General features: G+C 33.6%; 1 protein-coding gene across 1 annotated transcript in view; it reads left to right on the forward strand.

The window, feature by feature from the left end:
• Positions 1 to 27,333, forward strand: part of ZNF407 (zinc finger protein 407) — a 616,647-nt gene that overhangs the window by 414,222 nt on the left and 175,092 nt on the right. Inside the window, exon 7 of the mRNA XM_044667178.1 lies at positions 26,736 to 26,914. Coding sequence (XP_044523113.1) covers positions 26,736 to 26,914 — 179 coding nt within the window. The remainder of the gene's footprint in view (positions 1 to 26,735; positions 26,915 to 27,333) is intronic.

Genomic DNA, 27,333 nt, shown 5'->3' on the forward strand with positions numbered 1-27,333 from the left:
GACAGAGTCATCTTTAAAAATTTAACTTTTTTTTTTTTCATTTTGTAGCTCTCATTTTTGTACATAGTTTGTTCATAATCTAGAGCAGGTCCTAAAAGGGAGTAGGCAAGAAATATTATGAATCATGAATAATGACTTCTTATTTGGTAACATGCTTATACTTATGCTTTAAAATTAAATCATGGGTAGTACTTATAATATGAAAAACCACATGACTTCTAGATTCATATTTTTAATGATTAATTATTTGACGTTCTTGTGAGGTGATGACTTTCTGGTAAAATAGTCTAGACTTTTTTGGTCTATGTTTTTCAGGTTCCTTTGGACTTGCTTTTACTTCTTTCTGTATTGCATCTGACTGCCCTGGGTATTCCTGCCCTTTGCATCTGAGATTGCTGCCACCCATCCTTTCTGCTCTGGCCAATTATTTCCAGAGGCATGATCTCTTTAATTCCTTGAGTTCAATGGAATATGGTAGTGTCACATATACCTAGTTTAATTTTTAAAAGTCTTCTTTGATCTTATTGCTCTTCCATGTGATTATCTTGATTGTTTAGTATTATTTTTACTAAACATGTCTGTGTATACATATATGTATATACACATGTATATATGAAAAATCCACCACAGAACAAAGTAAATACATAGGGATGAAATCATAGTTTTATGAAGCTGATTATTAGCACATCAGATACCCACCAGACTAAAGGAAAGACAAAGATTACTCCCACTAGCAGTTAAGCAATTTGACAGGAAGGTCAGGAAAGGACATGGAATCAAAAAGTTGAATCAGCTCTATTTTTTAAAAGGCTTAAGCATCTGGCAAGATGTAAAGTAGATAAAATTTCTTTATTTTATGCAAGAAATTTTTGTTCTGAATATAGTTTATAAAGTTTCCACAAGCTTTATATTTTCAGCTCAAAAAAAAGCACAAAACTAGAGATAATAGGTGTCGATTTTCTTCACATCTATTGAATAGCTTTAGAAGGTAGATTTTTTTTTCTCAAGGGAGAAATAAAAATTCCCTGCTTGTTTTGCCAAAGCTTAGAACTTTCAGATTGATTTGTTAATTTTTTGATGATAATGAAAGAAAGGGTGTAAAATCAAAGACATTTAAGGAGCTGATTCATGCCCATTGAGTTTGTCATACTCACTAAGAAACTTTTCACTCTGATTCATCGGGCCTAACCTCCACACTTAACCATAGTGGTTGGTAGTAATTCTCCCTGTATATAGTACATAGTATTCTAAACAAGTACTTTACCATCTATTCATTTTTCTTTGTTGATTGCAATAAGAGGAGCGCTTTATCATTTAATTCCATTTATCATTTATATGTTTTTGTTCAGATTTTTGTAATAGCCTTTAAAGAATAGAATAAGAAAAAAGTTAGATTTAGAGTAGCTATTACCTTTTAAAGCCTAGGGTCAAGGTCACTGAATATAAAAGTGATATAGAGGGAGAAGACTGTGGGAAAATTGAAAGAGTTGGAAGGATAATCATAGAAGACTGTAGTTGTAAGGGACCTCCGATTCTTCACAAGAAGTATATGTCCCCTCTTTCATATCTACCACATGGTTGGCTATCCATCCATCCTTAATGAAAACCAGTATTGAGCAACACATCTTTTCAAGTGAGTTGCTCTCCCCCAGTATTTATTGTATTGGAATGAAAGGAATAGGTAGGTGGCAAGATAAATGAAAATATTAGTAAAACAAATATAAGTAAATAAGTTATTTAGATTTTCTTTGAATGGCTGTAGGGCATGTGGAAGAATACTTGACAAGAAAGGAGATTTTCATGTAATTAGAAAGTCATTGAAGAACAAATTGCAATAACTTAGTAAGCTGAAAAAATAAAATTATTATAAACTTATTTTGTCTTTCAAATTTTATGAAGTTGAGCTAAAAATATATGTACCTTAAAAATGTCCTCAAAGCATAAGGAGCAGTTTCTCCTTCTTGCATTAATATAAAAAATATCCTTTATATTCTAAAAGTTCTTATCATTTGAGTGGCCCACAAAGATGGAGTTGGAAACCTTGCCTCTGCTGTTTTGATTTCAAACCAGCCCCTCGATATTTACAAGCTTCCATATATCATGGATATGCTGGCACTCTGACTGTAATTAGTGAATTTCTCCTTAAGAGCCCCAGTTTGTAACAATTAAATAAATCATGCTAACTGCACACTATAAAATTGATTGTGAATATTTGGTCAACAACATAATTTGGACACTGTTCAGTGAGATTTGCTCAAGAGCAATGGGACAGGAGCAATAATTCATCAGTTGCTCATCCATTTCACTGCTAACTCATGAGTTTTTGTTCGTAGCTTATAAGATAGGGCTCTTTTTTTAGCAGCTCATGATATGCATCTTCTATGTGTGTGACACACCACATAGATCTTTACACATTTACAAAATTGTAAGTGAGGAATGAGAGAAAGCTCTAATGTGCATCAATTTTATTGTCATCAGGATTAATCCCAAATGGTTTGTAGATTATTTTCTCTTTGTAAAACATAAAGTGATGATGAAGTTGTCTGGAAGCATTACCCTATTTACTTCTGAATATATACAGGCTGAAGATATAGTACTTCGTATATCATATTTTTACATATGGTGGCATGCAATTTAAGACATGATAGAGTTGCAACTGTCTTTATTAATATTCTGTTTTTGAAATAGTTAAAATGTAGCATTTTTTGTGACCAACTAAAATTTTTCAAACTTAAGAAGAGGTTTCTCCTTCCTATATTAATACAAAAAATATCCTTTATATTCTTAAAGTTCTTATCATTTGAGTGGTCCACAAAGATGGAGTTGTTGAAAGACTCGCCTCTGCTGTTTTGATTTCAGACCAGCCTCTTGATATTTACTAGGATTAACAAGCATACAAGCAAAATGAAGTAATAAAGTTTTTATTTTTAAGATATATGATGTCTTTTAAAGGAAATCTTCCTGAAGTAGAACTTTTTATTCATATCTATATAAATTTTGTAATTGTCATTTGTAAATTTTCTTATCATGACTATCTGTAGTTATTTTAGTGACTGATAATTGAACTTCAATTGCCTGAAAGCCCAGGAATTTTAGATATAAATGTTGTCCTAAAAGTCTTAGTGCATGTTTAAGTTATTAAAGCTTAATAATTTTAAAAAGTGTAGTTTAAAACTTTTAAAGCTTATTATTGCTCTGTCTTTTGAAACATCTAAATTAACCATTTATATTTAACTATTTTTATTCAGTATATTTAAATTGTTAGATATATATTCATCATTTTACTCCTGTGTTAAAGTTGTTCTCTAATACTTCATTGTGACATGGAGATGACCCTGGGTTCTCAATACCAATAGAGCCCACACTTTCACAGGTCCTCCCCCAAGCTATTTAGCTTCAAGTATTGTCCCAGTGATTCAGTAAATGTATATGGGCAGATATAGAACTTTATTAGAAGGAATGTATGTTTGTATGTATGAATGAATCTAATTATATTTGATTTTATAGTCCCCAGTGTTTAGGCGAATACACATATTGTATGCAGGTACTCACTTTCTTGATCTTCAAGTATGTGTGCTATCATTGGCAAACATATATATATATATATATATTTGTTCTTTAACTTTCTAGGATGCCAATGTTGGCACTTTTACTTTCTGAACACAGCAGTATTAATGTCACAGAAATCTATAGCCATATCTACCCATCCCTCTCTCTTTTTCTTCTTCCTACCTCTCTTTTCCTTCACTGCCCTCCATATTTTTTTCTGTTTCTGCCTCTACACACACACACACACACACACGCACGCACACGCACGCACGCGCGCACGCAGCCCTTGAAGGGAAAGTTCTAGCAATTGAGGAATGGGAAGGACCAGTTTTTAGCAAAACTGGGATTTGAATAGAATCCTCAAATATACTAGAAAATTATGATACAGAAGTGAAGGCACAGAGAATTCAAGGCATGGAAGATAGCCAGTGTCAAGGCACAGAGCTGGGAGATGTAGTGTTGTGTACAAAGAATGGCAAGTTTTTCAAGTGAAGGCAAATTAAAGATTAGTGGGAGAGAATAAAATATAAGAAGATTGAAAAGGAATGAAGGGATTTAGGTTGGAACTTTTCTCTTTCTATTTCTCTTTGGGTTTTAATCTGAACAGTAGACAATCATCATCCATTTAGTATTTCTTGTATTAATGATCAGACCAAACTCTTTTTTGTAATGAGAGATCTCTTCCAAGAGAATCTACAATATTTTGGGTCATTGGTCTTATAAAGTTCAATGTCGTCTGCAAACAGGAATATATGGAGGACCTTAATATCTGTAAATATTATCTTTTCAGTTTGGACTGTAATTTGGATCTCCAACATAGTAGCAAATATATTTGATTAATATACATTTTCCTATTTTATGCCTTTTAGTCAGAAAGTGACTGAATAGGATTATTTTCTATTGTTATATCTTTCAAGGGACAGGGAATAATTTTAACGTATGGATCAGAAACATCTTGTCAAATAAGAGCTTATAAGCTAGTAAATTCTTTTCCATAGTCAGTACACTAAACACATTATATTCTGATGTTCTCTCTTCTCTCTGTCTTTCAAGTAAATTGTGAAATACTAAGGATGTGATCCATTTTCAAATAAGCTCATGAATTCCTGATATAATTGAGTATACCCTCTATGTATTGATAACTCTCATAAAGATTTTATATAGGCCATTAGGAGAATGTCTAGCCAGGAGTAGCCACAAGGAGCATTCCAGAGCAGGGAGAATCTATGATGAATCAGAACAGTAAGAGATCACAAGTCCTCTATAAAGGAATTTCACTTGAATAGGGTACAGGAATATCTACAGACTGGCAATTTCGTTGTTATTACCTTGCCTGGGTCATAAATCCAAGCCTGACTGAGGAGAACACCTGGGCCCAAAGGGTAGTATTCCAGGTAAAGAAGTAGCCAAAGGTCCTAGCCTATTCAATGAACAAAGATCAAATTCATAACTATCAAAATCTGCAGCTTTGTGGCTTAGACTCCTTGAGCCTGGGGGTTACAGGGATGAGATGTGGACAGGGAGGTAGGTTTGCAGTTCTAGCTTTCAGTCCATAACTAAGAAAAAATTAGGATAGGAATTCCAGACCAAAGGGAAGCCCACAGTTCTATCATACTAAACTAGCAGAGCTTTCCACCTGACTGATAGTTAATGAGTCTAGCAGCTATCTACTAGAACTGTAAATGGGGCAAGCCCATAGGTGTATTGCTCAGTCTGTGATCCATCTCAGAAACACACAAATCTCAGAACAGGAGGGCAATAATCATACAGCTTTGGTAGCACTGAAAGCTTGTAGGTTTACAGCTTGAGCTGTCTCTGAGATCTAGTAGCTATGTAATATTCAATATCCCAAGAAAACAGCTATAGGACCAATAAGAACATTTTTTCTAGAAGTGTAACCCATCTATGACATAAATGCTGAAGTCAGGTAGTACGCTGGGAGAAGGAGCAATCAAAAAAAGATGCATACCAAAAAAAGCAATTATGGAGACAAATACAACTCCACATATCTGCAAGCAAAGTTTAAAAAACAAAAAGGCATTGCTTGGGCACAGGTTCAACTAGAATTTCTACAAAAGTTGAAGCAAGATTTAGCAAATGAGTAAAAAATGATTTTTATGAATGGATTTTGAATATTAAAGGAAAAAATAAAGAACTTGCTAGCATTCCTAATGCAAAAATAGAGAACTTGCTAGCATTCCTAATGCAAAGGCAAAAACTTCATAGAAGTTTTGAAGTACATTCACAAGAGTATTTAAAAAAAAACCAACTTAATATGAGTGAACATATAAGAGACTAAACAAGAATAAATCTTTTATACATAAATGTTGGGAGGTCATGTATATGTCCTTATGGAACCCTATTTTCAAATGTCATAAAAGGAGATATAATTAGACAGGTTATTTTATTTTTGACCTTCTTAATTTTAAAAGAATTGGAAGTTAAAAGAAGAAAACTACCCTAAGGAGAAGGGAAAAGAAAAGAAGGTACAGGTAAATAATCTCAAGTCATCAGTATATGCAAGTAGAAGTCTATAAAAATAAGCAGGGGAGGAGTAGGGAGAAACCAGGTGACTCTTGAATTTCATTCTCATTGAAACTGGTCAGGAGAAGAGAAAATATACATATACACATTCAGAGTGAGTTGAAAAAGTATATTTCACTCAAAAAGTGACTAGGGAAAGAAGAAAATAACAGTAGGAGAGAATTTATTCCTAAAGAATGTACAAAAATATTTCCTGAGCGTTCTTTGTGGTGGTAAAGGATTGGAATCTAGGAATATACTCATCAATTGGAACATGAATAAATAAGTGATGGCATATAAATGCAATAGTATGCTATCCTGCTTTTAGAAATCTTTCCCAGAGAACTTTAGGAAGACTTATATGAACTGAAACTGATTAGCATGAGCAGTAGTAGGGAAACAATTCATGTAATGACAAGATTTTAAAGACAAATTAACTTTGAAAGCTTAAGAGCTCCTCTTAGCAGCATAATGACACCAAAAAACTCATGATGAACCATGCTATTTACCAAATGATAGAGAGAAGAAGGACTTTAAGTCTAGATTTAAAACTTTTTTTGTCTTTTTGACATGACCAATGCAGTTATTTATTTTGTTTGATAATCCATGTTTGTCACAGTAGTTGAGTTTCTCTTTCTTTGTTAATGGAGGTAAGAGTAATGTTAGTGGCAGAAAAGGCATATTTTAACCAATTAAAAATAATTTTATAAAACAAATTTGCATAGATGGTGGAAGTTGATATATTGATCATTAGCTGTTGCTGTTGTCACCTTTTTTTCACAATAAATATGATCTGAAATTTTTTCCAGACTTCTTATTTCTTTTTCTCTTTCAAATGTGTTGCCTCTTTCCCCCTGCTTTTTTTTTTTAGATGTGTCAATATAAACTTTAATAATTGTTTTCTGGCATTTTGTAATTTATATTCTCTATCTATCCTCCAAGATGGCAATTAATGTGATATAGTCATGTGATATCATACAGTGCATATCTCCATGTTCATCATGTTGTAAAACAAGACACATATTGTCTACACAAGAAAAATAAAGAATGGTATCCTTCAATCTTGATTCAGACTTCCACAATTCCTTCTGTGGCTGTGTTTACAAGATCTTTTTATCTTTAATACCCTCGAAATTTGATCATCACCTTTATCTCTGATTTGCTACATATACTTGTCTGAATCTAGTTGTTTGTCCCATCTTTGTTTCCTTTAATATCATTTTTTACCACTTCTCTCAGCACATTTATAATTGTGGTGTTATAGTACAAATGTGATAATTCATGGATCGTTCATGGAGAAAACAGCTTGTTAACAATTTTTTTAAATCTTTTCCATTTATCTTCTCTTCCCATTTTGTACTTAAAAGCCTACAAACTGTTACCCATGTTCCTTTTTGCTAAACAAGTTTAAAACTTTAGGCATATTGTTTTTTCACATTTGCATTTTTGTGAATAAAATATTTTAAATATCTATAATTGTAGTATCTGTAAGAATTTTGTTTCCTAGAAATTTCGAATGTTTCCTGAAACTAATGATTAAGTGACATTTAAATAGACTTTTTAAGAATTGTTTTATGTGACACGAACTCTTTGTGGCATTCACAATTTTGGCAAAGATAATTTTTCTCCATATGTATGGCCATCATCCAAGAATGATATACATATACAGTTGATGATCTCTTTTGACATTTTTTATTTATACTTGAATGTCTTTTGTTTCCGTTATCTTCCCTTTCTTATCACATGCAAACCTACAGTTGAGATTGAAGAAAGTATTCTCTATATATGCCCCTTATTATAGGTTTTACCAAGCTATTCCTCTTTTGCATTAATTAATAAAATTAGTTTCTTGTGGACAGTTGTAGATTCTTTTCCTTTATGTCAGCATTTATCCCATATTTGCATCACAGAATGACATTTTCTTATAGTTAAAATATATTTTCTGTGTTTTTTATTGACTTCAAATACATTTGAAAATCCTCCAAATAAATTGTTGTTTAACATTAAAAGCCACATTAAGTAGTACAGAATCAGAGTTGAACATCATAAACAAATTGAAACAAAAGATAAAAGTGACAACTTTTCATTTCCATTGTGAATTTTTCATATTTTTTGTATATTAATGTACAGTGAAGATAAAGTTTTTTGGGGGGGGTATTCCAAACAGTAGTTTCTCACCCTCTTTAGTTAGCACATAAGATACACAGAACAATAAATCTGGCTCTTAAGGAATGATCTTATTTCTACTATAGTTCACTGCTAATAATTAAAATTCAGTTTATTAAAAAGAGTTGAAGTAATTAGAAATTAGGTGGAGTTTCATAATATGCACCACTACTGAATCCTTAGAATGATTTCTTACTCTATTTCCCAGACAAATAAATATTCATGCTTAGAAATAATCACCGCCCCCCAAAAAAAAGGTTTCAAGGATTTGAGTAGGCATTCTTATAATTTCTTATAGAGTTTCATAAAGATAATATCCCATTTATATAATAGTGAAATGTAAGATTTGTATGTTATCATACTTATTTATAATACATATAATATTATACACATATAACCCACATTATTTTGTTTATTCCTTTGTTTTCTAGCACACAGCTTGATGGGAAACAGCCAGAGGTTCAGCATATTGCTTTAGTACATTTAAAAAATTAGATCACAACTTGCATCCATTCTCTTACACTAGGCAATTCTTGTCTTTGTTTTCCAGAAAATCTTCCACATAGGATCTCCCCAACCATCTCTACTTCTTCTGAAATAGCATAGATACAAAGGGATCATGTAGACTCCATGTTTTGTCACATGATCAGCTTATCTTCTTTTCTAATACTATATGGATAGAGTAAGCATTCATAGAGTAAGCACTACCATTACAGAGATGTGTTATTCAGTATATCCCTTTGATGCCTTACTGTATGCTACTCTTTTTTGGTTACTTCTTCACTTTTTAATTTATTGCTGCCAGCTCCTTACATGTATCTATTCACTGCCCTTTGGGTGACTCTTTAAGTTTAATTTCAATCAACATTTATTTGTTAAACACCAAATATGTGCCAGGCAATGTACTAGATAGTAAGAATATAAGGACAAAGAATAAAACAATCCCAACTTATAAAAAGATTATATTCTAGTGGAATTAATGCAGTCTGCTGGAGGAAATGGGAAAGGATGAGATTAAATACAGAGGGTTCCGTCTAAGATAGGATAAACGTGAAAAAATATAAATGACCTAGGAATGTATTCCACTTTTTATAAGAATTGCTGTCAAGGTTAGAAAGGAATATAATAAACAGTAATAAAGTTTAGATCAACAACCTACATTTTCTCAGTTCACAAATAATCATCCTGCCCCTGGAACTGTCTCTCTATCTCCTTTCTTCCATGCCTTCAAATAAGTAAACATCTTCCCATTCTTCAAAAAACAAAACAATCTTTTTTAAACTTTTCATGTTCTGTATCTCTCCTTCCTTTTTAAGCCAACCCTCATGAACATGTCACTATAAAGGTTTGGAAAATAAATAATAAAGAAACAAGATAACAATTATCATGAGTCTCTGTGGTTCTCTTGGATTACTGAATTACTGAGAATAATTAGGTCATTCACAACTGATCATCAAGAAATATTGTTGCCATTGTGTTCACTGGTGCTACTTACTTCACTTTACATCAGTTTAAGTAATTCTTTGCAGATTTTTCCAAAATCATATTGCTTGTCATTTCTTATAGCACAATAGTATTCCATAGTTTTCATCTACCACTATTTGTTCAATCATTCCCCAATTAATGTACGGCTCCTTGTTTCCAATTTTGTGCTACCACAAAAAGAGTTGCAATGAATATTTTTGCATAAATAGGTCCTTTCCCTGTTTTTTCATCTTTTTGGGGTACATTTTAGAATTCCTTTGAACTTAGTTCCAAATTATAGTTCAGAATGGTTGAATCAAATTGCATCTCCGTCAATGATGCATTAGTGTCGTAATTTTTACACATTCCTCCAACATTTATCGTTTTCCTTTTCTATCATGGACACTCTAATAGGTGTGATGTAATATCTGAGTTATTTTAATTTGCATTTCTCTAATTGAGTGGTTTTGAGCATTTTTCACATAATTATAAATAGCTGCCCATTGAAACTGAAAACTTCCTGTTCATATCCTTTGATGTATTTATCAATTGGAGAAGGACTTTTATTTTTTATAAATTTGGCTTTGTTCTCTGTGTATTTGAGAAATTAATTCTTTATTAGAGATAATTGCTATAAATATTTTACCCCAGATTCCTGCTCTCATTCTAATCTTAGCTTCATTTGTTTTGTCTGTATAAAACCTTTTTAATCTAATATAATCAAAATCTCTTGGTTGGCCCTAGAATCTTCTCTTATCCATAGAGCTTACAAGTAGACTATTCTATGCTTCTCTAATTTGCTTACAGTATCATTCTTTATATATAGATCATGTACCCGTGTTCATCTTTTCTTGGTATACAATGTGCAGTTTTGGTCAAATATTCACAGTCTCTGACCTACCATTTTCCATTTTGCCAACAGTTTTTGTCATTGAATTCTTGTCCCAACAGTTTGGATCTTTTTATTTAATCAAACTCTAAATTAGTATAGTCATTTATAATTTGGTTTTGTGTACCTAATTGAATCCACTGATCTGTCATTCCATTTCTTAACCTGCACCAAATTGTTTTGATATTTACTGTTTTGTGGTACAATTTGAAATCTAGTATTCCTAAGCTACCTTCCTTCACCTTTTTTTTTATTGATTCCCTTGTTATTGTTGACCTTTTGTTCTTCCATATTAATTTTGTTATAATTTTTGGACAATTTGGTATGGCATTTAAAAAAAGTAGACTAATTTATATAAAATTGTCTTTTTCATTATATCTCCTCACCCTACCTATGAGCAATTAATGTTCCTCCAGTTGTTTAGATCTGACTTTATTTGTGTGAAGTGTTTTGTAATTAAGTTTACACAATTCCTGGGTTTGTTTTGGCATACAGATTCTCTGTAATTTTTTTTTCATTTTTTAATTAAATTTAAACATTTATTAATATTCATTTTTAACATGGTTACATGATTCATGCTCCTACTTTCCCCTTCACCCCCCGCACTACCCCCACCCATGGCCGATGCACATTTCCACTGGTTTTGTCATGTGTCCTTGATCAAGACCTATTTCCAAATTGTTGGTAGTTGCATTGGTGTGGTAGTTTCGAGTCCACATCCTTAATCTCTCTGTAAATTTAAATGAAATTTCTTTTTCTAACTCTTGCTCCTGGGCTTTGTTGGTAATGTATAGAAATTCCAGTGATTTGTGTGGGTTTATTTTATATATTCTACAATTTTGCTAAAGTTGTTCATTGTTTCAGCTGATTTTTTTTTACTTGATTCTCTAGAATTCTCTATGTATACTATCATATCATGAAACTCAAAATCTTAAAACCTATAGTAACCAGGCTAAAATATTAAGAGACAGTCATAGAATTCATTTTCATACCCATTTACCAAAAGAAAATTACCCAAATTCCTCTGTACTTAAATAATAGTATTTATATTGAATGGAAAAATAGATAGTAGAGAGATGGCCCTTATATTAAAATATTTAAAGACTTGTCATGTGTAGGAAAAAATGGACTTTTTCTATTTGAGCTCAGAATCTTGAATTAGGACTAGAGACTGGAAGTTATAGAGAGGTCAATTTCAGTTCAGTGAGGAAAAAAAAAACTTACAAAAGAATCAAAGCTGCCACAAAATACAATTTAATTAAGAGCTTGAATTAATTCATCATTAACTAAGGTTTTCTGTATACTTTGGTATTTTGTGATTCTATATTACACAATGTTTATTTGTATGGTGATTTTTTTTCTTTCAATGATTTTGCGTTTCTGGATGAGGTACAATGGTTTCATATTATAAATGTGCATCTATATACCCATTCATATTCCTCTATTGTCTTTGAATAAAATCTATATTTGAAAATTCATATGGCATTAGCAAGTTTACTTAAAAGTGAATAAAATTTCCTGTCAATTCCACAAATACTTATTGAGCATCTCTTTTGTTCAAAAATATATACAAGGGGGCAGCTGGGTAGCTCAGTGGAGTGAGAGTCAGGCCTAGAGACCGGAGGTCCTAGGTTCAAACCCGGCCTCAGCCACTTCCCAGCTGTGTGACCCTGGGCAAGTCACTTGACCCCCATTGCCCACCCTTACCAATCTTCCACCTATGAGACAATACACCGAAGTACAAGGGTTTAAAAAAAAAATAAAAAAAAAAAAAAACCAAAAAAAAAAATATATACAAGGCAGGGGAGATACAAATATGACAATGAAGTATTCTTCTATTCTCAAGGTGTTTACATTCTTCTGGAGATTATAAATTACATTTCTGATAATCTTATGTAAGTTTGGAAGTTTATTTTTCTAATGTAATAACTAGTTTGTTCATACTCTGTCTTTTCCTTAGGGCAGAGTTTCTATGGATAGATTTTGTTTCGGGGAAGGGAGTGTCTTTGAGGTTAAATGGGAAAAAATATTACATCTTTATTTTCGAATTTCCAGAGAAGAGCGGCATGGAGGGGGCTTTGGGTGGGAAACATTCCTGCTCTGGAGAGGGCTTTTTTTGTTGTTGTTGTTTTTTTGTTTTGTTTTTGAACATTTAAATAATTTATATAGTCACGGTTTTTGAGAAATTATGAAGAAGTAGGGATGGAGTGGTCCTGTAAACTTGGAGATGACATAATAGTGTTTATATTCTTAAAAGTAAAGAAGAGATAACTATAGTAACTATAGACAATTGGGAAAAATATGGAAAATATTGAAAAAATCAATTTATATCTATTGCCTTCTTCTGCATAAATGCAAATTATTTTGTAGAATTCAGAAAAAATAGAAACTATAACATTTGTTAGAATCATATCATTCACAAAGATCCTTATAATTTCCTGTGACTTTCCTTTTCTGGCCAATAAAGTTGTTTGAGATGTATTTCAAATTGATTGTCATTTGTTTGGTAATCTAAAATTAATTGGAGGCAGCATCTGGGTAGCTAAGTGGATTGAGAGCCAGGCCTAGAAACGGGAGGTCATAGGTTCAAATATGGCAAGTCACCCCATTGCCTGCTCTTATCACTCTTCTGCCTTGGAGCCTATACACAAGTATTGACTCCAAGATGGAAGGTAAGGGTTTAAAAAAATAATATTAAATTAAATTAATTGGGATAAGCAAAAACAGATATAATTATTAGCTGATATATAGAGTATTTGGCATCTATATGTTGGTTACTATTTTCTCATTTAGTCCAAATAAATTTCCTCCTGTCTAAGATTCCTGAATTCTGTGTACTAATTTTTGAACTCTTCTAATCTTTAACCCATGTTACTCTCTGTGTGGCTTATACCATGTGCAACTAATTGCATATGTTAATAGAACTAATTTATGATATCTCATTTTGCCAGTAGATACTACCATTTAAAGCAGAACCATCTTAATTTTTTTTTTTCCTGGAGAAGACCTTAAAGGATCTTTTTTTTTTTTTTTTTTTTTTAACTTTTACCTTCTAGAGCAGCAGAATGATAAGGGGCAAAGAACACTGTACATAACAATGGGGTTTAAGTGATTTGCCCAGGGTCACACTGTTAGGAAGTGTCAGAGGTCAGATTTGAACCTAGGACCTATCATCTCTAGTCCAGTCCCTCAATCCACTGAGCCACCCAGCTGCCCTCACCAAAACAATTCTTAATTGTATAATAAATTTATTTTTGTTGTGCAAAGTCACACTGCTAGTTAGTGGCAAAGACATTAATCTCTAACTAACCTAGATTCAATTTCATTCTAAAAAAATGTATTATCTCCTGTATAAAGGTTACTATGGTAGGAGCTAAAGGAAATAGAAACATTGAAAAGAATCTCTTTGCTCAATGGATTTACATTCTAGTAGAAGACTTCAATATTTCTGATAATTCATAAATTTACTTTGCCTTTCATCAATGGAGGTATTGTGCTAGCTTGTATGCCAGATAGGAAAGAAGTAGGACAGCCCTTATATCACTTATGTTATTAAAATAGTCTTGTCCCTGAAAAATTGCTTTTTAATCTAATTTTTATAAATCAAAAATCGTATTTTCCCATTAATATGGATTATAATTTGAGAGATGTTTTATCTTCACTTTTAATTAACCTTTAATTAGCAATGGCACTTTATCTTTTAAAGTTGTTTTTTTCTTTTCTCTCAGCCTTTTAGTCAAGCAGTTAATGATCTTTAAACAAATACTTAAACATACTGGAAATATAATTATTTAGAGGAATCCTTTTGAATATAAAGAATCACCTTTAAATTTTACCTTATACAGAATCTTTGTAGTGATTTTTTCCCCTTAAATCCGGACTCAAGTAGTAGGTAAAATAAAAACTACTGTGAACCTCAATTCTTCATGACTACTGAAGGGTACAGTGTTAAAAATTAGCAGATCCACTAAATAAACTATTTTGTTTTGGCTCAGCAGTAAGTTGAAACTTCCTAGTTTCAACTAGTAATTCTGGGTACTCAAAAGTGGAGGCTAATCAAGAAATTAAATATTATTTAACCTAGAAATTCAGTTTTCTATTCGCTTCAGTTATTGAAGAGAGAAGGAAAAGACCTTTGAGTGCAGACTAATGTCATGTATTATCTTGAAACTATGTTAATATATTCCTAAAGTCTGTATCTTAAAGTAAAATTGTGTGTGTGTATGTGTGTGTGTGTGTGTGTGTGTGTGAGAGAGAGAGAGAGAGAGAGAGAGAGAGAGAGAGAGAGAGAGAGAGATAAAATCTTGCACCTATTCAAACCTAATCTTGATTTGTTGATCTTCTCTCCTTGTAATTCTTCCGGTGATGATGTCCAAGTCACATAAATGTTGTCACAGTTCAGGTCCTTGTACAGTCTGTTGTGCCATGTCTCTTGTTGTCCTCATGCTGGTCCTGATGTCCTGATGTTTCTGGAACTTTGGAATCTTCAGGATCTCATCTCTCTTCTCCTTTGCTGGACACACATCTTGCAGATTGTAGACTTGATTGAAGAATCCCTGGATCAGGAACCAATGTGTGACTGTGTAGTTAAATTTTGTGTTGCCAAAAAATTTCCTCTTGTGAGATTTTTTTGTTTGCACTTGTCTTTGATGTAACGTATTTAATGTTTAGTAGTCTTCTTCTTTACCACTGCTGATTTCTGATAAGTTCAACTGTTGATCTTCATGTGTAAATGAGGTGTTTGTGTGATCTAAATCAATGATTTGAGTGTCTTGTTCTTGATAGTGATTTGTTTCTTGTGTTTCATTTTGTGTCCACATTTAAATGGGAGGAGATCTGAAAGTAAGGCCTCTTGACCTTCTGGAGGGCTGGCTAGAAGATGGGCTCTGGAGGTAAATATAAAAGATAGGCACGGTCTTATATATATTTTACCAGCATGGCCATGGCTTTAATTAAATTACTAATTTCTATATATCAGTCTTTATCATTTTTAATCGTAAAAAAGGTGACATACTCATAGATTTTGCACTCGATTCCTAGATGTGATAGGTAATTAGTGTCTTTTGGAGCTTTTCCTACCACCCATGGTTGCTGTCTGTAATAATAGTTCAAATGGTGACAAATGTGTTTGACTATTGGGCTGACTTCTTAAGTAGATGACTTTCTGTACATAGCTTCCTGATCATTGATTTCAAAGATTGATTAGTGCATTCAACGGCTCCTAATGACTGAGGTCAATAGATAGAACATAGATGTCTCTTAATTCCTAGCACCTGGTAGACTGCTTTAGAATAGAGTTTGCAAAGTGGCTACCAGAGTCAGATGAGATGACTGCTGGAATAGAGAATCTTGGAATTATCTCCCTCAGTAACATCTTTGCCATGAAAGCTGCATCATTTTTCTTAGCTGGGAATGCTGCCTCTGGCCATTTTGTCAGTTTATCCACTATCACAAGTATGTACCTATATTTTTGACATCTTGGTATCTTGACATAATCTATTTGCAAACATTCAAATGTTTTGAAAGCTAATGGTTTCCCTCCATAGGCTTTGGTCTTAATTATAGCCTTGATCTAATAAGCTTTGAATTATTGGTCTTATTCCTGCCACTATCTCTTTGCTCAATTTAAATTGAGGAATCCTAGGTGGTGGCATTCCTCCTTTCACCTTTATCTTAACTGGCTTAGCAGATAGGATCCTGCCCATGTCTGAGGAGTTACTAGCCCAGACCCCTTTGAGTAGTATATCTGGAATCTTATAGGTGTTATCTTGATCCAGTACTAAGATTGTGTGATCTTCTGCTATCCTGTCTGAGCACAGGTTGGGATGATGTTTCAATGACCTTTTGGGGAGATGCAAGTATATTTGACCATTTGGCTCGCAATAGAGTGTTGCAGCTAATTTACATAAGATATCTCTGCCTATGAGATTGTTTGGGCACAATGGTAAAAACAAGAATTGATGGTCAAATTTTATGGGACCCAACTTCACCATTTTTGGTTGAAATTTTGGTGCAGTTTGGGGTATGCCTGATGCTCCTTTCACTACAACTGATCCAAGCATCTCACAATCTCTAGGAAGATACTTTAAGCAACTTATATCTGCTCCCATATCAATTATCCCATTTATATACTCATCATTGATTTGGATTGTGATTAGTGGTTCTTTAGTATTGTTGTTATGCAAAGGTAATATCTGTCTGTCTTCTTTTAGTGGCAGTATAGTGGCTGGCTCCCCAAAAACTGTTATAAAAATTAGGAGAAGGTATCTCTATTTTACTAATAGGCTAGTTACTATGGTTGTTATTACTCTGGGAAGCTGTGCTTTGGTTCCCTTGATGGCTGGTGCAGGGACACCAGGAGTCCTGCCACTCATGTTATAACTGCCCTTCTTTATAACAGTACCCAGGCAGGATCTCTAAAGGTCAGTGAATGGGTAACCCTTTCAGGTCCCACCTGGGGTTGATTATTAGTATTGGGCTCTATTAGCTTTGGATAACGCTCCCCAGAGTTGTGATGGAATAACTACTCCAGGAAGGTACTTAATAATTTTTATCAGTGTTGTTAATAAGGGAAAGGAAAGATCAGGAACAGATTGGGGATAGGAGACCTTATCACTAAAACTAAGATAATAATCCCTCAAGACTGTAGGCTATTCAGTAATGCTGGAGCTTCTGTTCTTCACCTCCTCTGGCTCAGCCTGGCCACAGCCAAACCAGAGTAAGCAATCTGTTTGGTTGACACAGATATTGATGATCTCTCTCAGCTTCTTACTGCCAGTTGTTATGCCAGTTACAGCCTTCAGGAAATACCACCCTTAACATCTTTTTCTTCTTCTGCCCACTTCCTGGTCCCCCCACCCCCCACACCCCGCCCCCGGGCCCTAAATACCTAAATATCTAGGGGAATTGAGATAGAAACAGAGGATCCATGGTCAGACCTACAGGTCAATCAGTGTCCAAGATCAGATTAATGTTTAAGTCAAAGGTTTCAGACAGGGCTCCAAACCAAAGCCAAGGCAAAGCCAAATATAAAGCAAAAGCCAAAAAGAGTCCCTCTCAGAGGTCTGTCAGGGTATTTATACCCTCTGGCTAACTGCCTTTCCTCTTGTCCTCATGGCCTCCAGGAACATTCTGATGTCTCCAGCTGTCTTCAACTATCAATCAAGGTGGGACTCTCAACTTCCAGAGTTTGAATATGACAGAGTGTGTGTGTGTGTGTGTGTGTGTGTGTGTGTGTGTGTGTGTGTGTGTGTGTAAATATATATTCTCTTTCGAAATAGAGTTGGGAATTATGAAATAAGGAAGAAAGTAATTTTAAAAAGTAGTATGGAATATGTAGTACAAGAGATGACTTCACATCACCTCCCTATATGTAGTCAATTAGCAATAGTTAGAAAATAGTTTTAATTCCACCTTTTAGATGAAGAGACAGAAAAATGGTCTAGTTTTAATTTCATTGGAGGCAGAAACTGGAAAGACTACCAATTCAGATCAGAAACTGCTCCAGCTTATTCTTAGAGATTTGCCTAGTTTAAGGTGACTTACCCAGATTCACTAAGCTAATATGTGTCAGAGGCAAAACATAATAATAGCTAGCATTTATAGAACTCTTTAAAATTTGCCAAGTGCTTTATGGAACTTGAACTTTGTGATTCCAATGACATTAGACCACACAGACTAACTATTCCTCAGTTTCTAAAAAAAATACAATAGCTGTACTATTTGTAATTCTTAAAAATCAGGGAATTAGAATAAATAGAATACCTAAATAATCCCATATCAGAAAAAGAAATTGAACAAGCCATCAAAGAACTCCCTAAGAAAAAATCGCCAGGGTCTGATGGATTCACAAGTGAATTCTATCAGACATTCAAAGAGCAACTAATCCCAATACTATACAAATTATTTGATATAATAAGCAAAGAAGGAGTCCTACCAAATTCCTTTTATGACGCAAATATGGTACTGATTCCAAAGCCAGGGAGATCAAAAACAGAGAAAGAAAACTACAGACCAATCTCCCTAATGAACATAGATGCAAAAATCTTAAATAGAATACTAGCAAAGAGACTCCAGCAAGTAATTAAGAAGATCATCCACCATGATCAGGTGGGATTTATACCAGGAATGCAAGGTTGGTTCAACATTAGGAAAACCATCCACATAATTGACCATATCAACAGTCTAACAAACAAAAATCACATGATTATCTCAATAGATGCTGAAAAAGCCTTTGACAAAATACAGCATCCATTCCTATTGAAAACACTGAAAAGTATAGGAATAGAAGGACCTTTCCTAAAAACAATAAACATTATATACCTAAAACCATCAACAAGCATCATATGCAATGGGGATAAATTAGAAGCCTTCCCAATAAGATCAGGAGTGAAACAAGGATGCCCATTATCACCTCTATTATTCAACATAGTACTAGAAACACTAACAGTAACAATTAGAGAAGAAAAAGAAATTGAAGCTATCAAAATAGGCAATGAGGAGACTAAGCTATCCCTCTTTGCAGATGATATGATGGTATACTTAAAAAATCCTAGAGAATCAACTAAGAAGCTTGTAGAAATAATCAACAACTTTAGCAAAGTTGCAGGATACAAAATAAATGCACATAAATCATCAACATTTCTATATATTTCCAACACATCACAGCAGCAAGTGGTAGAAAGAGAAACACCATTTAAAATCACCCTAGACAATATAAAATACTTAGGAATCTATCTACCAAAACAAACACAGCAATTATACGAAAACAACTACAAAACATTTTCTAAACAATTAAAACTAGATCTAAACAATTGGAAAACCATTGATTGCTCATGGGTAGGATGAGCTAACATAATAAAAATGACCATTCTACCCAAATTAATTTACCTATTTAGCGCCATACCTATCAAACTACCAAAAAACTTCTTTACTGAATTAGGAAAAAAATATAACAAAGTTCATTTGGAATAACAAAAGATCAAGAATCTCAAGGAAAATAATGGGAAAAAAATGTGAAGGGGGCCTAGCAGTACCAGATATTAAACTATACTTTAAAGCAGCAGTCATCAAAACAATATGGTACTGGCTAAGAGACAAAAGGGAGGATCAGTGGAATAGACTTGGGGTAAATGGCATCAGCAAGGCAGTGTATGATAAACCCAAAGAACCCAACTTCTGGGACATGAATCCACTATTTGACAAAAACTGGGAAATTTGGAAAACAGTATGGGAGAGATTAGGTTTAGATCAACATCTCACACCCTACACCAAAATAAATTCAGAATGAGTGAAAGACTTGAATATAAAGAGGGAAACTACAAATAAGTTAAGTGAACACAGAATAGTATACTTGTCAGATCTCTGGGAAAGGAAAGATTTTAAAACCAAGCAAGAGTTAGAGAAAATTACAAAATGTAAGTTAAATGGTTTTGATTATATTAAATTAAAAATCTTTTGTACAAACAAAAACAATGCAGCCCAAATCAGAAGGGAAACAACAAATTGGGAAAAAATCTTTATAACAAAAAACTCTCACGGGGGTCTAATTACTCAAATATACAAGGAGTTAAATCAATTATATAAAAAATCAAGCCATTCCCCAATTGATAAATGGGCAAGAGAAATGAATAGGTAATTTTCAGGTAAAGAAATCAAAAGTATCAATAAGCACAAGAGAAAGTGTTCTAAATCTCTAATAATTAGAGAAATGCAAATCAAAGCAACTCTGAGGTATCACCTCACACCTAGCAGATTGGCTAAAATGAAAGAAGGGGAGAGTAATGAATGCTGGAGGGAATGTGGCAAAACTGGGACATTAATGCATTGCTGGTGGAGTTGTGAACTGATCCAACCGTTCTGGCTGGCAATTTGGAACTATGCTCAAAGGGCTATAAAAGACTGCCTGCCCTTTGATCCAGCCATACCATTGTTGGGTTTGTACCCCAAAGAGATCATAGATAAACAGACTTGTACGAAAATATTTACAGCTGCGCTTTTTGTGGTGGCAAAAAACTGGAAAATGAGGGTATGTCCTTCAGTTGGGGAATGGCTGAACAAATTGTGGTATAAGTTGGTGATGGAATACTATTGTGCTCAAAGGAATAATAAACTAGAGGAATTCCATGTGACCTGGAAAAACCTCCAGGAATTGATGCAGAGCAAAAGGAGCAGAACCAGAAGATCATTGTACACAGAGACTGATATACTGTGGTAAAATCGAATACAATGGACTTCCGTACCAGCATAAAGCAATGACACAGGACAGCTCTGAGGAATTTATGGTAAAGATGCTACCCACATTCAGAGGAAGGACTGCAGGAGAGGAAACATATAAGAAAAACATGGTTTTTCTTGAACACATGGGTTGAGGAGGACATGATTGGGGATGTGGACTCGAAACTACCACACCAATGCAACTATCAACAATTTGGAAATGGGTCTTGATCAATGATACATGTTAAAACCAGTGGAAATGTGCATCAGCCATGGGTGGGGGTAGTGCGGGGGGTGAAGGGGAAAGTAGGAGCATGAATCATGTAACCATGTTAAAAATTAATAAATGTTTTAAAAATCAGGAATTTTAGAATTAAAATAGACTGTAGAGATCATTGGTTCAAATGCCCTCATTTTGTAGATGTCTAACTAGATGTGACTTCTCCAGTCTTTCTCATCCTTACATGCTCCTTTATATAAATATTCTTTAACAAATATATTAATTTGAAAAACGTGGAATTGGGGAGGGACATATTTCTTTTATACAAGTCGATTAATCTACTTCTCTAGCATTAATCCACTGGTTAATAATTTTTCAACATCTCTTGTATTCTAAGAAAGGCCATATGTTTTAGCATAGTTATAGATTTTAAGTTAGAGGACCTGGGTTCAAATTCTACCTCTCATTTGCTGCCAGTATGATTTTATGTAAGTCTTTCCTCTCTGGGCCTTAGTGAAATGAAAGAGTTGGACTAGTCTCTCTGAAAGCTTTAAAGCATTATATAAATATTAGTTGTTAACATCTATGATCTTGTGAGTCAGCAAAAAAAATTTAACATTTCATCTTCAAATGATCTCCATCTAGTGGGAATAGTGAGTAAGGGCAGAATGTACATGGCAGGACTAGAGAGGAGGGAATTATGCTCTAACCAAGAGGCTCCAAAGTTTTTTTGGTGTCATGAATTCCTTTAGCAGTCTGGTGAAGATTATAGACCCTTTCTAAGAATATTGCTTTTAAAAAGTATGATATAAAATACATAGGACTACAAAGGAAAATGATTTATTGAAGTATAGTTGTTAAAACAGTTGTGTTTTTTTTAAGTTCATGGACACCAGCTTAAGATCCCAGCTACCCCATAGAGAAAATAAGTCTAAGTACAACAACTTTCTTGTCTTATGAATTTAAAAACTGTGGAATTGTTTTATCCTAAAAGTTTTGGCAAGAGGTTAATGTTTACCTATTAAAAGAGTTAAAAAAATGATTTATATTCTGAGAATTGTAGAGTAGAGAATTTGTTACCTTAAAATAATTCAAGAGGCATTCATTAAGCACCTACTGTGGTTAGGGCAATTAATGATGATCTTAACTTGTGGAAATAATGAAGCAAAATGAAATAATATATCTGAAATAATAATAATGTTTATAGCTATCTTTTAGGGGACATTATATATCTTAAGAGAGATATGAATTTATGTGGATCCAAATTTAATACAAGTCATCTCAGTTTTCTTCTATAACTTTCTTAACACTTTATTAATTATTTAGAAATATATTTAAAAATTTTTCTTACATTTTGAGGAATTCCTTCTTTCCTAGCCTCTCTATAATAACATTATAACATCATTCCCTTAGCTCTTACTAAGGAAGTGTGAAACTGAGTCTTTGCCTTAGTGTGTCATGTTTACAGAATACTTACAGTTTATCTACTGGTATAGAAAAAAAATAGCACCTAGTTAGCAAAAATAGCTAAAATATAAAACTGCCAGATGTTGGACAATACTGAGAGCCTTCCCTACTCTTTTCTCTGTCTTTCTCTACATAGAGTATTTATTTTGGTGTCCCCAAGTTTCTGTCTTCAGTAGAGTAATATTCCACACCTTCCTTCCCATAAGTGATTTGCCACACTCCCACCCTACCTGTCTCATACCCACACTGCAGTTTATGATACTTACTTTAGACAGAAAAATTCCTAATTATAGGTCTTCTTTTTTTCCCATAAAGGACTAGTATAGTTCTATAAAATTTCTATCCAGAAATCATTTAACAGAGAACTATACTTATTTCAAATATACCTGAGAAATAGTGAGCAAACTAAATAAATAAATAATATGAATAAATGAGCAAGTGAAGGTAAGAAGGAAAAAAAGACTTCTGAATAATATATATGCAAATTCCATGTATTTTTTCAATAATGACTTTTCAGGATATCTTATTTTTTTAACTAAGATTCTACATCTTTTTTCCCAGTGCAAATATTTTAAAAAGAGCTTGAGAAGGCTGCTAGAGACAGCAAAAAGAAGCAATAGTTGTAAGCATTCAAGCAAGGGAGATGCTAAATGAAGCCAACACATATCCTTAAAAAGTAGTATTTTGAGACCATTTAGTGTAGGGGCAAAGAGTCCTACATATATCATGATTACCTAAGAGCATTATTGTATTCAGTAGGACAGTCATCATATTGTTGGTTTTTCCCATTTGTTCTCTCCTTTTCCATTCTACCATCACTGCTTATGTTTAACCCTCATCATTATAATAATTTTAGTTATTCTTTCCACTTCCACTTTCTCTACCAATTCTTATCTATTCTATATACTGCTGAATTGAATGCAGCTTTGTCAGTGTTTGTCCCAAACAGATTGTTTTGAGTTGTTGCATATTTCTTTAAAAAATGTACCTAACTATATTAGTTTTGAATTTAAGACATTTCACAATCTGGCCCCACAGTTTCATGTCAGCCTTATATTTTCATTTATTCTGTGAACATTCCTAAGCCCTTTTTGCTAAGCCCTGAAAAATGAAAGGTTTAGATAAGATATAATCCCTAGCCAATTAATCCATTTAGTTTTATAAGGCACAAATACCTATAATTATCATATACAGTAGATAGATCTTTCTGTTCTAGCCCCTAGCCATGCTACATTTCTTGCCTTTGTCCATACTTTTAGAATTAGAATATACTCACACTTAGAAGCTCAGGTGGTTTTGCCTGTTGAAATCCTTTTGATCCTACAAACACTGTTCCTTGTGTTGCAACTGTTTATTTTATGAGTTTATCTACTTCCTCTTATAAAATTACTTTCTATATATTTTTAACCTATCATTGGAGCATAAGATCAAAGACTTACATTTAGAAGGGACATCATAGGGTAATTTAGTCCAACATTTTCCTCTTAAAAATGAAGAACTCGGGCCCAGAGATCACATAGGTAGATAATAGATAAGAATTGAACTCAAGCCCTCTGGCTCCAAATATAGAAGTCTTGCTGTACATGTTGCCCTTACCTCCAACTCATCATCTATATCATCATCATCAATCATCATCACTAACATAGCAACTATTATGTTTCAGATACCATTGTAAGTGCTTAATACATATTGTCTCATTTGTTCCTCACAACCACCCTGGAGTGGTAAGTACTATTATTAACCTTGTTTTCCAATTGAGGAAACTGAGGTAACAGGTTAAGTGACTTATCCAGCTAAGTCAGTTTTGAATTCAAATCTTCCTGATGTCAGGCCTAGTGCTTTATACACTGTGCCACCTAGCTACCTCTAGGCTGTAAAATAGGCCAAATGAGTTTGAGAACTGCTGTTATTTCCTGCCAATACACAGATAAAACATTTTCTTTGAAATGATGCTTTTTTACCAACCTTCTTCTCACTTTCTTTATGATAGGAAAACTTTAAGGTAGCAATACTATAGTTGTTTCTCTGGCATTCTAGCAGACTGAGAACAGCTTGGTACAAAACAGGGAATTGAGGGCTTTGGAATCACTAAAGCTTGGTTTAGATCCTCACTGATTTCCTGTGTGACCGAGTAGCTCATTTTGCCTCTCTTGTTCTTAGTTTCAGTTTCAGAAATTGACTCTGATCTCACAGTTCTGTGATTAGCTCTCAGAATCTCATGGTTTGTCCTATTTAGTCATTTTATGATCAGAGTACTTATAACTAATACTGATGAAACTCTGAAATGTTACCTGCAACATTTTGGTGACAGGTAGGAAAGAGTTACTTGTTAGCCTTCTCTTTCCCAATTATCTGGAATTTCAAGCCTTATAGAAATTTTATATTGTATACAGGTAGACAGTATAGGACATTAAGATGTCAGTTATGGCTTGGATCCTCCATTAGCATTGTATATCACTTTTCTATAAAGATAGCTTGATGAACATAGATTCTGGTTTTTTTCTAATAAAGTAGATGTGGACCCTAAGAATCTATTGAAGAACAGAAAACATTTGTCTTACTTTTTCTGTACAAATATCAATAAGTGATTCTTGTTGTTCTATAATTTCTCAAGTCCCTCAGCCCTTACTTCTCCCTTTTGTATTTTTTAAACAATATTCAAACACTTTTTTAGGCCTCCCACTTTCTTGTTTTAACAACACTGGCTTGGCTTTTATTGTAGAGTCTACATTCTATTTAGATTCTCAGAGATATCAGCTTATTTTTGTCAAGACTACACCCTGCTTGAAAATAAGATATTATTCTGTTTCCAAAGTCATCTGTTTCTTTTTTTTTTTTTTTTTTTTTTTTAACCCTTGTACTTCGGTGTATTGTCTCATAGGTGGAAGAGTGGTAAGGGTGGGCAATGGGGGTCAAGTGACTTGCCCAGGGTCACACAGCTGGGAAGTGGCTGAGGCCGGGTTTTGAACCTAGGACCTCCTGTCTCTAGGCCTGACTCTCACTCCACTGAGCTACCCAGCTGCCCCCCAAAGTCATCTGTTTCTTCATGCACTCAATAATAGGATACATTGCTATTTCTTTCTGATTTTAAGTACCCTAAAATGTGTGTATTTTAGTAAGTTTATTTTCTTCATTTGACAGGTGGTTGGCTCTGGTGACTTTTAATACCTAGCATTTTGTACAAGGAAATAATATGGGTTATACAACAAAAATTGACACTTTCAATAAGCAGTACTAATTAAGTATGATACTAGCTTTTTTGTTTTTACTCCCCAATGTCAGTAAACAATGATGAATTTAGAGGGTGACTCTAATTGTGAAAATAGAGTGGAAGTCTTCTGTTAACAGAATTATTTGGGACTCTTCACAGAATCAGTTGGATCAATAAAACATACAATTTTTATTTTTGAGGAACCATGAAGTTGACCAAAAACTGACCTTTTAAAAAAATATATTTTCTATTATGTTCCTATTATATCCCATGTATCCTTCTCTATCCTCCTCCCAGAAAGCCATCCCATATAACAAGTAATATTTTTGGAAAGAAAAAAAATTAGCTCAGCTGATTGACAGATTAAAAAAGTTTGCAAATGTCTGTGAAAAAGTTTGCAAATATCTGCAATGTGTAATTGGGGTCCTTGTTAGAGTTCTCCCAGACTGCCAAAAAGCCCTGAACACAATAGAAGGTAAAGAAACACTGTTCTGATCAGCAAGCAAACTTCCATCTCATTTATGTAGATTCCTTATTAGAATATGCACAAGAGCTATACAGAGTAATAGATACAGATTTGAAATCCTCCCATTCATGAAGTTCTTCAGCCATGGGAGCAAGGTGCAGTAAATACAAGTGTGTAATTAGAATCTGTTACCTTAAAAACTACAATTCCCAGCATCCCACTCTTCTCATGTTACATGCTGACATAGGGAGGATATACATTAGCCCAGCCTCTTGCTCCCTTCTCTTCCTGTTGCAGCTTTGGAGTGGGCTTTTTAAACAAGCAAGAAAATTTAGTCATGTAGTCTTATTTTGTTGAATAATTACTTTTTTATTCTTTTACTTCCTGTGATTATTATTAATAAACTTCATAAAATATAATTCTTGAAGTTCCTGGATATTAATTTAAATCTTACACAAGGAAGTGAATGAAATTCTCTAAATTTAAAAGAAGGACTCCAGAAAGAGCTGTGTATATTTTTGCCTAACTGTACTATATTATTTTTATCTTTATTTTTTTTACCTAGATCAAATTGTGCAGAGAATATTAGGAAGCATATTTTACATACTGGTAAACATGAAGGAGTCAAGATGTACAACTGCCCAAAATGTGACTATGGAACAAATATTCCTGTGGAATTCCGTAACCACTTGAAAGAACAGCATCCTGATATTGAAAATCCTGATCTGGCTTACTTACATGCTGGTAAGGCACAAAAACTATTGCGAAGATTTTCTCTTATTGAATGCAGACATTTAAATGATTGAAATTAGAATGATACCTTTTTCGTATGACTTTTTTTTCTAAGAGGGGAAAGAATAATAATCTCTCCAGGGTACTATCTGCTTCAAGATTTTCAAAGGAAACAGAAGATCCTTCTGATCGGTTTTATTCCATTCTTCTATGAAAGAAGGTCTTTCTGATCACGTTTGTTAAAAAGAACATACAACAGAGTAATCACTTGATGACACTGATGTTACAGTTGTGTGAATATAAAGCATAAGTGAACTTGAAGCCATCACATATAAATTGTAAAGTCTGACATGATGCTAAATTTTCTAATTTACCTTAAATTTATTGTGATGTATAATATTATCTACATTTTAAAATATGACTTCATAATT

Source organism: Gracilinanus agilis, chromosome 1 (genome assembly GCF_016433145.1).
Source record: "Gracilinanus agilis isolate LMUSP501 chromosome 1, AgileGrace, whole genome shotgun sequence".
Classification (NCBI taxonomy): Eukaryota; Metazoa; Chordata; class Mammalia; order Didelphimorphia; family Didelphidae; genus Gracilinanus; species Gracilinanus agilis.